This window comes from Coturnix japonica, chromosome 4 (genome assembly GCF_054131305.1).
Source record: "Coturnix japonica strain WE chromosome 4, WE-NBRP24, whole genome shotgun sequence".
In the NCBI taxonomy this organism is placed as follows: Eukaryota; Metazoa; Chordata; class Aves; order Galliformes; family Phasianidae; genus Coturnix; species Coturnix japonica.
This window is the reverse complement of record NC_140666.1, coordinates 60,895,166-60,911,915: the sequence shown is the minus strand read 5'-3', so window position 1 is coordinate 60,911,915 and position 16,750 is coordinate 60,895,166. Positions and strand designations below refer to the sequence as shown.

At 38.2% G+C, this 16,750-nt stretch overlaps 1 protein-coding gene across 41 annotated transcripts in view; it reads right to left on the bottom strand.

The window, feature by feature from the left end:
- Positions 1-8,275: 8,275 nt before the first annotated feature.
- The window catches only part of PDLIM5 (PDZ and LIM domain 5), a 111,301-nt gene continuing 102,826 nt past the window's right edge, over positions 8,276-16,750 (bottom strand). For all 41 annotated transcript variants that reach the window (XM_085545217.1, XM_085545249.1, XM_085545214.1 and 38 more), the window contains 3 exons: positions 15,969-16,089; positions 12,067-12,182; positions 8,276-11,438 (listed from right to left, as the gene is read on the bottom strand). In XM_085545217.1, the coding sequence (XP_085401343.1) occupies positions 11,349-11,438; positions 12,067-12,182; positions 15,969-16,089 (327 nt within the window). In that variant the 3' untranslated portion in view covers positions 8,276-11,348. The remainder of the gene's footprint in view (positions 11,439-12,066; positions 12,183-15,968; positions 16,090-16,750) is intronic.

Genomic DNA, 16,750 nt, shown 5'->3' with positions numbered 1-16,750 from the left:
AGAGCAGATCATTCATATGAACACCACAGCAGCGTGTGCTTTTGCTGCGCAGATTGTATTACACTGAGAGAGCATTGGGAAGGTTGGGAAGTCACGGCCTCTGAAGCTGGAAAGCAGACAGCACCTGTTCAGCCTTCCTCACACACAGCCTTTGATCACCTGCATTCACATTCTGGTTTCCAAAGGAACCACGCTCATCCAAGGAAGCTCAGCAGGATGAGATGGGAGTGCTGCCCGAAGGCAGTTCCTCTTGGCCTGTTGTTGGTGTGACATGGATCCGAATTTCCAGTGATACACTGGGACCATGAAAAGATATTCCCCTAAGATGGCTGATCAATTACAAGCAAAATTTCTTTTCATTAATAGTTTTTGGAAGTTACTATTTGCTAATACCAATACATGTATAATAATGAAGTGAAAATAGCAGCTTACCATGGGGACTGTTGGGCTCATTTAACATGATTATATCACCAGTTTCATCTGTAAATAGTCATTTTCTCTTCACAGGCAGCTATCATTCTGGGAGTTTTTCTCATAGGCAAATAATTAAAATAGGATTAATTGAAATGTGTCACTGAGAGCCAAGTCAAAGTACAACAGAGGGTACAGAAGCCAAAAATCATCTTCTGAGTACCTGAGAGGTCTTATAGCCCCCATGCTGATAGCATGTGTTTCTTAGAAACTGCTTCCTAAAAAATGAGGGCAGCAGGTGGGGAAACAATTTCTTGTATCAATAAAATACCTATTCTTTACTGAATCATCACATTAGTAGAGGTAAAAGGAGCTGCCCCAGAAAGGAGCAACACCACTGTGTAGCCCGAGGCTGGAGAGTTTTGTTACAGTGACACAGTGAGGAGGAAAAGATGTATTAGTAGATAATATTCTGGATCACAAAGACTGACTTCAAAACCACAGTTCAGGGAAGACAATATATGGGTGCTGTCATGGTGGCTCTAAAATAGAGAACACTCTGACAGTTATGTTCTGCCTTCTCCCCTTCCCTCTGTGAGCACATACACATCTCTAGGTTAAACCATCACTTTCACCCTATACACTGAAAATGCTCCATGTATTAAAGCATGCTGCAGGTTTATCCCGTGTGCTTTCAGGGAAATGATCCCCATGAGCCAGCTGGGGCTGAACAGGACTGAGCAGAGGCTGGACCAGTTGACCTTTAAAGGTCCCTTCCAATATCAACCATTCCCCTAACGTGGTTTTAGGGAAATGAGGACAGATGGTTAAAAGGGGTAAAAGAGGTTGCAGTTCCCACCATTACTAACAGCACCTGGGAGGGAAAGCATGAGGATCTCTTCCAGACAGACAGGAACTCCAAACTCAGCAGTGCTGACATAGTAACAAAGCAGGGGATGGACTACTGGATTAGCTCTGGGATTCTTTGTGCTGTTATTCATCTCCAGCTGACATGGAGGAGGATATGGAATCTGCATATTGGAGCACTACAAGAGGAAGTACTTCATGCTTGCTTTGTGAAGACTCCACGTGGACTTTAGAAGAGGTGGCCATGCCAGAAGCTGGTAGCAACTCACAAAAGCAAAGCCATTAGGAAGACGGAAATATTTCTGCTGCCTACAGACAGCATAGGATGGAACGCTGTAATTTGAAGCAATAGGCAGCACTGATAATGTTAAATAAAGCTCATTTCAGCCCCTGGGTAGCCCAGGAACAGATGATGACAAAAAGAGAAAAGAAAAAGGATTTGTTTGTGCTCACAAGTACATCATGGAGACAAAAGAGCAATTTGACCTCAAGGAAAAAAGCTGGCAGAAGAAAAATGCGCACAATTCAATGATGAATAAAAAAGTAGGATAGAGAGTTGAGAAAAGTTCTGTCCCACCATGCTGCAACATCTGCATCCCAATTGGAACATCTCTAATATCTCTGTCTGCTTGCTTCTGATAATAGGTCATTCTTCTTCATCCATCCTTCATGTCCTCTTGCAACATTCAGTCTGATCAGGCTGACAAAAAAGTCCTGTGCCAAAATAAGTTTAACCATTTAGACTCCCTCATGTAGTGATCTGTGCACACACTGAAGAAATAAACCAGTTCATTTGCTTCTGCAGTTGATTCTTGCTGCTCTGAATTTCTGATGCAACTTGTATCCCAGGACCACAGTGCAGACCTGCTTTACGCCACTTCTGATGCTGTGAAGGGCACTGGTGGTTGGGATGGTAAAACAGAGCCAGTGCTGGGCTTGTCTGCACTGCTCTCCTCCGGTGACAATGCCAGAAGCCGGTCTACAGACAGGTAAAGTCTGTCCAAACTGTGTGCAATGTGTCACATTTAGATGGGGGATGATCACGTACCATGGAAAGATGTGAAGGACAGAATGGCAGATGCTGCTACCACCATCACCAATGCCTGTCAAAAGAAACTACTTTGCATTACCATTTACCTTCCTGGTTGAGTTTGCAAACCTGTGAGGAAGAGAGTGTCTTCCTGGAAATCAAATAATGTATTGCGTTGACTTAGGGATGACAAGGCCTGTGACTGCACTCAACAGTGACCTCAGCAGTCGCAGGATGACATGATGCAGCCCAAAAGAACAAGAGAGGAGATGTAATAGTTTCAACAGCCATCTCACTGGGTTGGTTTTATTTCATGTATACAAAAAATTATCATGTATGCAAAAGAAGGGGAAGGAGCCTGGGTGCAGATGGTAATCTACCGTACACCAGTTTTCACCTATATGCATTCTTTGTGTGCACAGAGCCATAGTCCAACCTGTAAGGAACAAACAGCAAACTCCCACTCATGCCCAAAGGCACTAAAACTCTGGAGGAACTTTGTTTTTTCTCAAGGAGAAATCATTGTTGGTCTGCGGCAAACAGAGCTGGGCCAGCACTGGCCTAAAGCCACTAATCACTCTTCTGGGGAAAAAGAGGAAAATCCCCTTCATGACATTTCAGAAACACTGCTCCCCATGACTGTAAGAGATTCCAAATGACTAAGGCCTGAATCAATGCAAAAAAAAAAACAACCTTTCAGTGTTTTTCTTAAACAAGTACAACATAATATTATACTTCTGTAAAGGAATGCATTATTTCTCAGTGTATCAGCTCATTACAATTCACCTATAAAAATTATAAAAACCATCTATCAGGCACACGATAAATATATATATATAACAACAACAACAACAACAAAATCTGTTTAAAAAGAAAAAAAACAACCAACAACAACGCATTTGTAGCTTGGGTAGTTGAAGTAGTTGCGGCTGTGGTCTTATAGCACAAACTAGCACTGCTTCCAATTCATGAGCACCAGAAACTGACAATAACTTAGTCTTCAATATGAAATAACATTCCCATACATAATATGTATTACAAATGTAAACTACATAGACAGTATGACACCATCTGTGGGATATCTCAAGTAAATAGCAACATTACCCCCTAGTCTATTCTTTTAAAGAGTGCTACAGTTACTACATCTGTCATGTTCCAAATACTGTTTCCCTGAAGTACCATAATGCTGCTTTACTAGCCATCCAACACTCTCACAAGACGTTGCAATCCTAAATGCTAATTCTCATTGAGAAGGAAAATGTACGATATCTCATTCCTCTACTAAGATCACATAACTGTCTAGAAGACAAATCTGTTTGGTATTAGGAAACCTACGCCAAAGCTTTAGAGCTTTTGTAATGGAGAAGCTTTGGGAAAGAAAATGTGGTATTGCTGATTTTTTGGGAGAGCATCACAGGCTTCATCAGGGCTGACCTCCACCAAGAATCTGCACATAACCATTTGGAAAACATGAAAGAAAAGACCATAAAAAAATAACCTCTCTCCAAATTTTGCAGAGGAAGCCTCTAGCCAACTGTAAGAGGCGTTTCAGTGAAAGCGGGAGCAAACAGTTGATTAGTTGCAGATTTGGGAAAATATATATAAGGAGGAACATGCGAGACTTAAAGACAAATTGTAGTTTTACTGTAATTTTAACAATGTTGACATACGCTGCTGTATTTCAGAGAAAGCTCAACGTATTTGTTTTCTCTGTATATCACTGGTCAGAAATTCCCAGTAATGCTCTACTGATTGTCAGCCAGTACCATATGGGGGGGGGGGGGGAAGTGATACAGCAGACTGACTGCACTTCGTTTGCTTAAAGAAAATCATGGTAAATCATAGGTTGGACCATAAGTGCTGTGAATGTTAATGTACTCCATTTTATAACCTTGTCTCCACCAACAGGCACAGGATAAGGATATACAAAGACAAGCAGGATTTTGCTCTGGATAACAAAAATAAAAGTCTTGGCTTGTGAAGTATTATTTCTTCTTTGCACATGGCAGAAGTAGGGAAGTTATTGCAATATGTGTCACAATCATCTCTTTAAATAATGAAAGTGAATATAAAGTAGTTCATGCTGAAGTAATTTTCAAGAGCTCTGAATGAGAGATCTATAGAGAACTGCAGTACAGTACAACTACCAAAAACTGAGTTTATTCAAAGAGACAAATTACGAATGTATCTTTTCTTTTTATTTACTGTTAGAGTATACTGATGAGCCCGATTACTATGTAAGAACAGAAGAAAATGTATTTGTGTGGAAGTGTGTAAGGATTCAATAACATTTCATTGACTACTATAGCAAGTAGCTATAGTAGGCAGAGCAGGATCATATAAATATTTTCACTTTAACTGAAAATTTGAGATCTGAGAAATGAAATAACACTGTTTTCAGTAGTATTACTTATGGTAATGATGTTAGAATGACTTACTTCTAGATGCTGTGGTACTCATCTGTCTGTCATCCACCAAACCACAGCTTTCCTTTGAATAGCTTTGTGACATTAACGGAATCCTTGCTAAAACCATGGGCCCATGTCCCCATTTAATTCTGATCTCAATGACTGAGATATTATTTGGAAGGGAGTAAATTTTAAATAAGTGAGGCTGTATTCACCTAGTTTATCAGTGAATGTAATGCACTTATATGCTTTCCTTTTACCTTATCAATATCAGGGGAAAGAAAGACTTTATGTGGGATGTAATCGCTACTTTAATCTGTTATCTTAAGCTACTTTTCCAGTGGAAACTGGATGGGAAAACTTGATGCTTTGGAGACTATGCCAAAATTTAGTGGAAGTTTATATTTGCTAAAGGAACATTTGACATTTCACTGATGCATCAGAAAGAGAAACAAAGGACACACCTTGAAAGGATTTTCTTGTGCTGAAATATTTTAAAACAAACAATAGCACTGCTCAGTAGTAAGAAAAAGTGGGGCAACGACATGAATACTGAACAGGAGTTAACTGTGATACTGTGGAAAATATGAGCCTTACTCAGAACACAATGTGACAATCCATACTTTCAGAGTGTAATAGGAATCAAGAGAAAAAAGAGAATATATATATATACTTTTTTTTTTAAGAGTTTAAGATATTTCCAGTGCAAATACAGAAGTGTTTTATTACAACTTGCACACGTTACCATCTGAAATATTTTGGAAAAAAATCTTGTGGAAGATATTTTTTCCAAGACAGCCACATTTAAATTTAGTACATTGATTTAAAATTTCTTTAGGTATATTTTGCTTGTGCTCCATCCTATTATAATTTGCCATTCTGGCACCAGACTTTCCTGTAACCATTAAGAAAGGACACTGGTTTTCTATCCCCAAACTGCCATAGACATGCTGCATTTGGCCTTATCACTGAGTACTTTGCCCTACTTTTTCAGTCATAAGCACAAGTTTCCTATCTATGCCAACTTTTGTGGCAAAGGATGAAGAAAGAGACCTTTAGGAGCAGTAATAAGGAGCAATACAAAAGCTCATTATAAGCCTACTTCATGAAATCATGAGCTGTACCATGCAGTATGCACAAGGAAAACTGCAAACCAAGTTCAGGAATACCAAATGAGATGATAAACTCGCTGCTGTTTTTCTGTCTGGGAAAAGCAATTCTTTAATGAGAAGTTAGAAGCACAGCTAAATATTTTCTCTCATAAATTCAAGAAAAAGCCATACCACTTTGAGACTTCTGCTGGGCAGCTCCTTCTCCTCTCTTTTCCTCTTTTAAATTTTAAATACTGCATAGGAACCATTTGCTCTGTGAGGTTCCCATAGTTAGGACCAAAACCTTCTCTGAGGAATTTTGGCACCTTATTAATTAGTTGGTTATGAGAAGGAGCTGCACTCTTTCAGTGACTCCTATTTTGCCATCAGTAAAGTGTGATCGCATAATAAATTTCCATCAAGCAAACTATTTCTGGTAATTCCCCCTAATTAACACCAGACCACTAATAATAAATTAGGCCCTACGTGTTTCTGATATAACCAAGATCTTGTCTGAGAACAAGATATTAGCCAATGTCCTGAGAAAGTAAAACTCAAACCTAAATTGAGCCTTTGCTGGTAAAAGGATTTATATGCAGTTTTGTGAGAAACCCTTTGAAGATCTCATAGCGTGCATTTTGACCAGCAAACATTTTGAGTGACAGGGAGAATTGTTCTGTGCTGAGCAGTGAAACTAGATTTACTATGAAAACACACTGTTGAGTTTTAAGCCTATAAATCTTACACAGGATTACAGTGTTTTAATGAATGAATGACAGATTTCTTATTTTTGTCGGCGCATTTTAATGTTACATGACGTTGTGATTGATAGAAACCAAACCTTTGCCATTAAAATGTCAAATGCAGACCTGATGCCTTTAAAAGTTTGGCTTCTGGAGTTTAATATACTGTTTGCAAATAGACTTGCATTTGTCTCATTCATAGCCTAAACGCTGAAGGGGAGGCAAGTTTTCTGTAAAGTTGCCCCTAAATTTTATAGAGCTACATGCAGTGTTTTCCTTTGCTTGTGTAAATAAAGGTAGAAAATAACAGCACATTTGCTTAATTAAGAGAGATTCAGCTAAGGAGAGTCTTACGAGACCAGTGTTATCATGAAGTAATTGGCTATGTTATAGTTGATGGCTAAGAATCCTGGAGAGAAAGCTGCAAATACTTTGTGCCAAGGCTAAGTACAGCATCAGATAGTGCTCATCAGAGCAGATAGTACTGTCTCGAACTTATGAAAATATAACATATGAAAATATAAAACACTTTTAAACAAATATTGTGAAGTATTCTACCTGGGTGGTGGATAAGAAGTAAAGGATGCAAATAAATAGAAATCAGCCAAATCTGAGTTTTACATTGTTACATATTTTACAGTGTTCAGTATTTACTTCCAAGTTTAAAAGATGGAGACACCTTGTCTAGGCCCCTGTTTGGAGTAGGTGACCACTATCAGTCAGGTTTTGCAAATCTTGAAGGACAGAGAACTCCACAACCTCCTTGGGCAACCTGTTCCAGTGCCTAACCACCCCACAGCTCCTTGTCACTAGATATCAGTGAGAAGGACCTGGCTCCATCATCTTTACTCCCCCCATCATGTATTTATCCATGCTGGTAAGATCCCTGAGCCTTCTCCTCTCCAGGAGGAACCACCCCATCTCCCTCAGCCTCTCCCTAGAGGAGAGACGGAATCATAGAATCATTTGAGTTAGAAAAGACCTTCAAGATCATCAAGCTCAACGACCAATTAGACCTATCTAGTTCCATCATTAAGCCATGATCTAAGTCCTTCATTATTTTTGTGGCTCTTTACTGGACTTGCTCCAGCGTGTGTGTATGTCTCCCTTGTACTTGTGAACCCAGGTCTCCAAGCATCTCACCAAGGCAGAACAGAGAAGGCAGCTCACCTTCCTTGACCTACTGGCAAGGCTCTGCCCAGTGTGCCCCAGGAAGGCAGTGGTCTTTTCACAAGGACACTGCACTGGCTTCATGGTCAACTTGCTGTCCACCAGAAACCCTAGGCTCTTTTTTGTGCAAAGAGAAACTTCAATCTTACTTGAAGAATAAGCATCTCAAATGATATTTATTCAAGTGCACAGTCGTGACTTTCTTTTACTGACTGAATCAGGAAAAAAAAGCCCAGCAACTTCAAAACAGCCACAGCCAGATAACAAGTTCTGGTTTTTAAGCTTTTTGTTTGTGGCTTTTAAAAAATGTATTATTAAATTTTCAAATGTGAACAGCTAAAAAAGCGATGCTCAAATCTTTCAAGGACAAACAAGCAAACTGCCAGGAAACAACAGTAGACTGTTCACAGTAAAACAATAAAAAAAATAGTAAAAAAAGTAAATGCAAGAAATTAATCTGTGAATGGATGTATTTCCCCTTTGTACTCACTTGCGAGTAGCTCCATAAGGAGACAGGTGTGCAGCTGAACAGACACACACATAATGAGCCATTACTTAACTTTTGTTTATAAGTTTATTGCATTGTTATATTACGCATTTATTATATTTACACATAACTCTGAATTATTTAGTTACAATTTACCGAAACACTCGTCATGATTCAATTATTTAGTTATAAAGATCTTCTAACTTCAAACAGAATTAAATCCAATTCTCTTGACACAGTTTTGGAAGAAAAGGGAATTACTGGCTGAAAATGCATGCTAAAGCCTACAGTAGTTGGGTTATTAACAGGAGTTTCCTGACTTTCTAACTTTTCCTCAAAATATGAGCGCTGAAGATCTATTTTATGAAGCTGGGAATCTTAAAAACAGGCAAGCAAAATCAAATGATAATGAAACTGCTCTGATTTTTGCTATGTCAAGTCTTCAATCAGATATACGTACTCTTATGTGCACTAATATGTATGTCTCAGTGTACACACATGTGCATACCTAGGTAAGTATACATAAATACACGCACATCGACACGCCAAAAGATTCCAGAGGTAAACATGCAGGCTGACAAATAAAACAACCAGTACGAAATAGTCCTAAATAACAAAAAAGTAATAAATATTCAGTGAGATATACGCCATTATAATAAAGTGCTCTACTATGATCTCACTTATTAAAATAACGATAAACAATATGTTCCTTTTCGTCTTAGTTGATTTAGATAATTTGAGAAAGCCATTAAATATTCATTATATATCAGTGATTCTATGCTTCCTTTTTAAATTTTAAACAAATAAACATAGCAGAAACTAAAACACAAAGCATCTAAGTGAAGCAGTCCTACTGGAGCCTTTCAGGCTCTTGTCCTCAAATTCACTAACTGTGAAAGTTCAAACCCTAGAGCATATGGATTAAGAAATACAAATCCAATACAAATTATGAACCTAAAATTAAAATAATAGTAATAAAATAAAATAAAAAAGGAAAAAAATCAAATTGACTTTAAGGACACTGACAAACTTTGTGCCCATTGAAGACCTTTTATTATACTTCGAAATATCAATGTTTTAACTGCAGAAAATACCACCTTACCCTGTGCATTCCTGTCCTCTTCCCTCAAACATGTGCAATTTATCCCTATGGACACCTAGCTCTTAGGTCTCATTTCCCCACATTCCACTTATTTCAAATGTAAGCTGGCTCACATTGCTGCTCCATCATCCATTCTGCTTCCATCCTTTTGATTATCAGACACTCACAGAAGGGTACATCTATAATAGTATAAACATTTTAAACAGCTTTGTGACATTTCTTCCATACAACCAGAAGTTAAAAAAGAAACTGTAGTATTGAAGAAAATCAACCTCAGGAAATAATGTGAAACAGCCCATTGTGTGAATTCGTTTAACTGAATTAAAAAGAAATACCTTTCCATCTTTCAGTATGGCAGTTTTGGTGCATTTTCCCCCTCCTTTTTGACATTTCTTCTTACCCAACCATAGTAAATTTTCATATTTTTTTCCCCGTAACTTTATGTCTAAACCTCTTCTTTTTGTCATTTAAAAACAAAAACAAAAAAAACCAAACCAAACAAAAAAAAAAAAAACAAAACAACAGCAACAACAATCCAAATGAAAAAAGAAATCAGAAGAAAACAACAAAAAAGAAACTGCCCAGTAAATGGTCAAACGGTCATTTTGAATGTGTATTGGAAAGAGCATTGAAGCCTAACACAATTCAGCTCTAACATCCCAGTTGAATTTAATAGCACATAAATGCATTTTGCATCAGGAATCTAATCTAGCCCCAAGAGGGCCTCCTCTGTTGTGCAACTCTGCTGGAGTAAATTCATCCCGTGCAGAGGGTCATCACCCTTTCCCTATGAGCTTACTATTACTCCATACCACTTGAGCCCTAATTTGAAGACAAGTGGGACTTAGCTGGTGCACAGGTCTCGTGCTGACTCTCTTTGTGGAAGTGAAATTCATACAAAGCCACAGGATTGGCAAAATCACCTTGTTTGCAATAAATGCATAATGGCAGTATTGTCTCCTTTCCCCTGCAAGAACCGAGAAATACTGGACTGCCTAAATCAATGTTACATTATTTAACAATATATTCCTTGCATCTGTTGGAAAGGAAAGAAAAAAGCAAAACTAATAAAAATCATTAACAGCTGAGCAAGAAAATAAGTTTTCAGTACACTACCTGGCACGCCACCAATATACATATTTATGAGCTACATCATAAAGAATGTACTGAGAGAAAAACAATGTCCTCAGTTGCACTTCAAAAGTTTCCCTCATTAAACATGAAAGCATCACATTCAAGTTATAAGCACTGTTATACGTAGATTCAATGTGATTTCCTTTCCGAGGCACTGAAAACTTCCTAAAACTTCAGGTGCGAACAGAAGAATATAACTCCCACTTTGTTATACTGAAGATCAGATCTGACATTTCTGTCTTGTTAAATGAGCCTCAACTAGGACTTTCTTTTGGCTAGTGTTCTGGTAGTAATGACGTAAGGAATGCTTTCTTTCATGTGGCATCTTCTAAGCCACTTCTGTTTGCTAGCTTAGCCACCTATGCTTAATTGCTTTGTAAAAGCCTCTATACTCTGCAGGTCTAGCAGAGATTTCACTGCTAAAGGCACAGATACGTATAACTGTGCAGAAGGATTCATAAACCAGAGTATCAGATGAAATTAACAGCTGTTCAACTGCATACCATGTAAGCCTATTTTTGTTTTGAGTTCCTTTTTAATGGAGTTTAGCTTCAGTACTTCTAGATACACTTTAAGAAACATCAACACAATAAAGTGATCTGGATCACTGAAGCTGATCTCCTCTTATTTGTTGAACAGCAGCAAAACTAGCACATATGTCAAGTACAGATGTGAAGGCACTCTAGTAGTTTGGCTTGGGTGTAATTCCCAATTTCCATCTTTTTATGAAGCAAATCTCTAACTGATAAACACTCTAAAAATAGCATACAAACCCCTAAACTTTCCATATTTCTCTTCCATTTTTAACATAGCATCTATAAATAATTTTAACCAATTGTTGAACATGGACATTTTGACCTTTCCTTCTGCTCAGTACATTTGCTAAACAAGATGAGGTCCAAGAATCAGATGTTGATAGAATGAGCATGTTTCTTGCAGAGTGGCTTGTCCTTCTTGGAGAAGAAAGTCTGACCCTCCAAACTGTCATTACATACCTGAAATGGGATCAGAAAGAAAAAAACACCCAGTTCAGACGGATGACTTGCACCACACATTAGTCAGAATGCTACTCATGGCACTGTACTGTGCAAAAGTATATTCAAAGCCTAACAATTATTACCTTTTTTCACAGTGCTATTCTTTTTGATGCAAAGTTAATGGTCAATGCAAGCATTCCATTCCTCTTTCAGTCAGGAGGTTCTTAACTTGGAGCAGCATTTACAAAATGCATCCCACTAACAGGATTTGGATGTGTGCGTGTGCGTGCACATGTGTATGCCACAGAATATTAGAAGGTCATACTTTTGCTATGGTGCCTTTATGTCAAAAGCACTCTTGATACCTGAGAAATGCAACCTGTTCTTTTATGGCCTTCAACATTTGTCTTACGGAAGCAAATGTCACGGGTTAAATGCAAGGACACAGGGCTGCAACTCAGGCCATAGCATCTGGACTGGTGCCAATAGCTCACAATAGCAACATACCTTCCAAATAACTGTGAAAGTGCTTTTTGTTTGGGTTCTGAGGACTGAAAGGCATTTTAGCTCTAACTCCCATACCAGTCAGGTTAGCACAAGTACTGCCGCCATGGGTTTGTTTAAAAAGTAGAACAGCTTTACTTACCGAACATACAAAGCAAGTGTCATGCCAAGTGTGGCCCAGGGCTTCAAGGAACCTGTCCCCAGCTTCAATGGGGAATTCACAGCCATGGCACAAAGTACCGAAGAGGGCATAGTAATCTGCATCAAACACAAATTACAAAGATCAAGTATACACAGAAAAGCAAGACTGACCCTTCGAAATCTTTGTGCTTTTCTTCCAATGGCAGTGGGCTTGCACTTGTTGTGTTTTGTAATATTAGGTACACTGAATAAAGAAGACCTAAACTGAAAGAAAGGTTTCTTTCCTTCTTTCCTTGGCAATTCAGTTCTCTTCCCCTTCTTATTCTTTCAACTGAGCAAACTGAGCACTGCTTTCACCTCCTTGGTGTATCATTTCCTTGAGAACAATAGTGTGCTCAGCAGGAGGGGGAATGCACTCCCTGCGGGGCAGCAGTGCAGACCCTGCCTGCTACTTATGTTCTCTCTGACTGTGCTTTGAAAGAGTGCCCTGGTTTCACGCTGCCTGCTTACACAACAAACCTCCTTGGTTGCGTTCTGGCACAACATTCGTCTTTGATTGTTTTACACAGAATAATACAATATTTAGTCAGCCATCCTAAACAGAATCTAGCAATTTAGATCAAGTAAGAGGTGTCTTCTAGTCATTAGATCTTATTTCATGGGTCTTTAAAACACAACCCAGAGTCTTTAGAGAGTGTATTTATTTCATTTAACAAAAAGTACCACTATGGCATCAGGATGGTTATTAGCAACTGGTGTTGTTGGAAAGTATTCATTCCATTATTTTTAAGGCAGTGGAGAGCCTGAAAAGGAGAGAGCAGGGCAAGAAATATGTATTAACTTGGGTGGGAGGCACATATAACCTTCCCCATCCCCACACTCCTTCTGAGTGTTGTCTTATCTTCCTTATCTGCGCACAGATCTACACCATGGGACATGAGACAATGTAGCCCTCCACTGCCCACCTGTGCAGACCTAAATTTCATTCCAAGTTATTTGGTCTTTCCTGTTTAAGTCTACTCTCAATGTTTTTTCCTGCACTGAACATAATAGCACAATGGCTCTAACAAGAAAAAAATTGGGATCATTAAGATGCCATGCCAAATGTATAATGTCACATAATACTACTTCGCCATAAAATTGATTATAAAGTGATGTATATATTTATATACATATATATATTTCACTAATGAACATACCCTAATGAAGTTTTTGACTGCATCTGTTATAGTAACACTCCAGCCCTGCCAGGGAAATCAGATATTGAGGCTCTTCATCAGGAAGCCTTAAAAGGAGCAGCAAGGAGGCTAGGAGATTCTGTTCCTTTGCTAGATTATTGAGAGATATATGCCACAGTGTTAACTGCTGCAGAGGCTTATCATGTGTGCCCAGCACAAGGACAGTTCTCCTTCAGTTCAGTAAAACAGTGTTTTCTATGGTGACCTCAAAGAGCAACATCACACAAGCCATCTATGCAGGACAGGGAACACAAATGCTATGGACAAGAAAAGCTACAAGCAGCAAGAAACACCTTTCCCAATCTCCTTGCTTCATCCATGCAGCTGTAATGAATTTGGAAATGTCTAAGAAGACAGACAGTGAAAATATCAAGTGGTAGAACAGCTCCATCCAAAACCTCTGAAGGGCAAGGTCTCATGACCATGCTGTCGCAGCTCTTTACGTTCAAGTTCACACAATCTTCTACTGATATTTTCCTGGTGCCAGCCATTACAACATTTTGTAACATGCACTACATTTTGTGTTGATAACCTTACTGGCTTTTCTTCTGAAGAAAGAGCCATAAGATAAGGCAGAATGAAGGACATCAGCTTTCTTTGGCTTTCACATGCTTAAACTGCGATACCACAGAAGTCATCCAACACACACTGCTCATATAATAATACAGTGCTTCCTTCATGCACCATTATCAAAACTAGGTTACTAACTGCACTGGGATATTTTAAAGTTGTAGACATCTGCAAATTTAATTTCAATTTAGCACTCAAATTTAAAAAATAAAAATAAATAACTGAACATTTTTCAGATTAAAGCTCTCTCATACTAATAACTGTGTGACAATTTCAAATATAAACTTAAAATTAGAACCCTTCATTGCATTAGGAAGAAGGAAATTTGGCAATGACATTTACTCCCTATTCTTTTAAAATTAGTTACAGACCCTTAACTCCAGATGGACTGGAAGTCTTTGAAGAATGAATACATCTCAAATTAACATCTAGTTAAGAGAGCCAGAGCCATCACAGCACATCACTGTCAACAGCATCTCACAGAACGTGTCTGCCTTAACTTGCACTAGGACCTTTTATCACAGAAATAAAATTGAAAAAAATAAAATATTCTTGACCTTTTATCCACATTTCCTGCTCAGAGTATAGAAAAGCATGTATTTTGTGCAAGGAAGCTGTAACAGTAGCACAAATCAATGCACTGCACAACACATGGGTCACTTGATGGCAGGAACAAGAATTCAGTGTTAGCAGAACAAACCCAGTCATGAGCTTTCCACCCAAAGGGGTGTAATCGATCCCTCTAGTACTATTTTTGAATCATCAAATAGCTCCAAGATCAGGGGTTTCAGACAGCTTCAGGATGAAATTTCACCATGCTGTCACACTGGAGGATGCGGCTTGTATATCCATTTCCTCTGCCGCTCCACAAATCCAATAGGAGCAACATGTTACCCTACTTGTGTAACTGAATTAGCAGTAACCTACTTTGTCCTTTCGCATCCGCCAACACCTCATCAAATCTGCTCCAACAGAAAATATGGATAAATTTTGCCTCCCTTCTTCACCCACTTAGTTCCTACTGTTCTTCATAGCACCCACTCTGAACAGCTGTGGGATCAACTCAAAAGGAAATCTCAGCTCCAAATAAATTACTAGGATTTCAAACGAAGTCTCTTCCCAGTCAAACTACTTCTACCACTTCCTAAAAATACAGAGCTCCTTGGAGTAAAGTAAAAACATGGAAAAAGTTTGTCTGATGATTACACAGATGTAAATAACACACAGTGCAAATTAGACGTTTAAAATATATTTTTTTTCTTCTACGTGGAATTGTTTTACAAACGATATCTATTCCTCTCCTAGCACAAAATAGCACAAGGCAAGTTTTAAGAAAACTAAGAAATTGATATAAATTAAAAAATAAATAAATAAAAGTTCATGTTAATTGTATAACAATAATAAAAAGATACAATTAGCTGCAAGTGCTAACAATAAATAAATAAATAAATTGATAGATAGATAGATTTCCCTGAATTTCTTTGCCACATTTTTTCATATATTACCGCTCAACAGGCTTTCATATGTTATACCCATATCACTGTATTATTTTTCACCCAGTGTCCTTATTTATTTGTTTATTTTTATCCTAAGCTTATGTTTGACAGATGTTATTACTGAATCTACAAATGCTTCCTGGACAGACTGCTTGCTCTTGGAGGTAGCCTCCCCTCTATGAATAAGGTTATTCAAAGAAAAGCACACTGCTCTACTGATATTTGCTCATTTAGTAAATAAGCAGATCAACATAAACTATTATAAAGCCAACCAGAAAATCAACCTAACATGCTTTGCTGTACCACTGATAGCAACAGCTGAGAGCTTAACAGAGATAACAAAGAAAACCAGTGACAAGAAGCCTGTTCCTACTGAAACCAATGAATATTCTCTGCAAAAGAAACCCACTGCAAACTTCAAGTGTCTCCTACATTTATTGTTAGCGTGAACTGAAATTTCAAAGTTATAGGAATTTGCTGGGACACTTATATACCAATGTGAAGCTTGAGAAAAAAGGAATTAATATTATTGTTTTAAACCTTATTAAGCTCTGTTTCTCTGCACAGCTGCGCTAATCTCTGCTCGTGTTACTTCTTACCCGTCTCACAGTAGGGATCACCATCTTCTAAGTGGAAGACATTATTGCGGATGGGGTTATGACAGGCCACACACACGAAGCAGGAAACATGCCAAGTTTGTTTCAAAGCATTTATTACTTCCTGTGGGGATTAGAAAAAGAGTTATTAACACATTATTTTGATGTGACAACTAGATTGTGGTGACAGTACTTCCACACTTGGTTCATTTCAAGAATACTTTGCTTCCTACTGCTGCTTTGAAAATGAGTTGTGCATACAGTTTCTGCTGATGTTAAACTCTGTGTAATGATCTATTTATGGTACATTTCCTTATTTGTCAGAAACAATTCTATATAAACCTCCCAAAAATAATGAGGAGCCAGACACTATTTAACAACTCACTTGTTCTCCTTCTTCATATTACTTAAAATTTTATCCACAGTAGTCCCCTAAAGTATGAAAAGCAGTATCTTTGACATCTCCTGAAGTCTGTGAATAGTTAATCATAAATTATCATGTTGAAAATTATTTCTGCTCTGTGTTGTTTTGGAAGATGATGTAATGCCAAATATGACTTGAGAACCGTGCTGCCAAAGCCCTGCATGACCCCAGTTGCATAAGAGTACAGACCTGCCATTTTCTGCACAAAGGAGCAAGCAATGAGCTGGCGGGCTCAAATTAGAAATATTAGTGCAGAGTAGGAGAATACATCTTTCTATCAGCATTACCATAGGGAATATTTCACTATTTCAAGCCTAACCAACCAGTGTTCAGTTTGGTTAAGGAGGATTATTTATTTTCT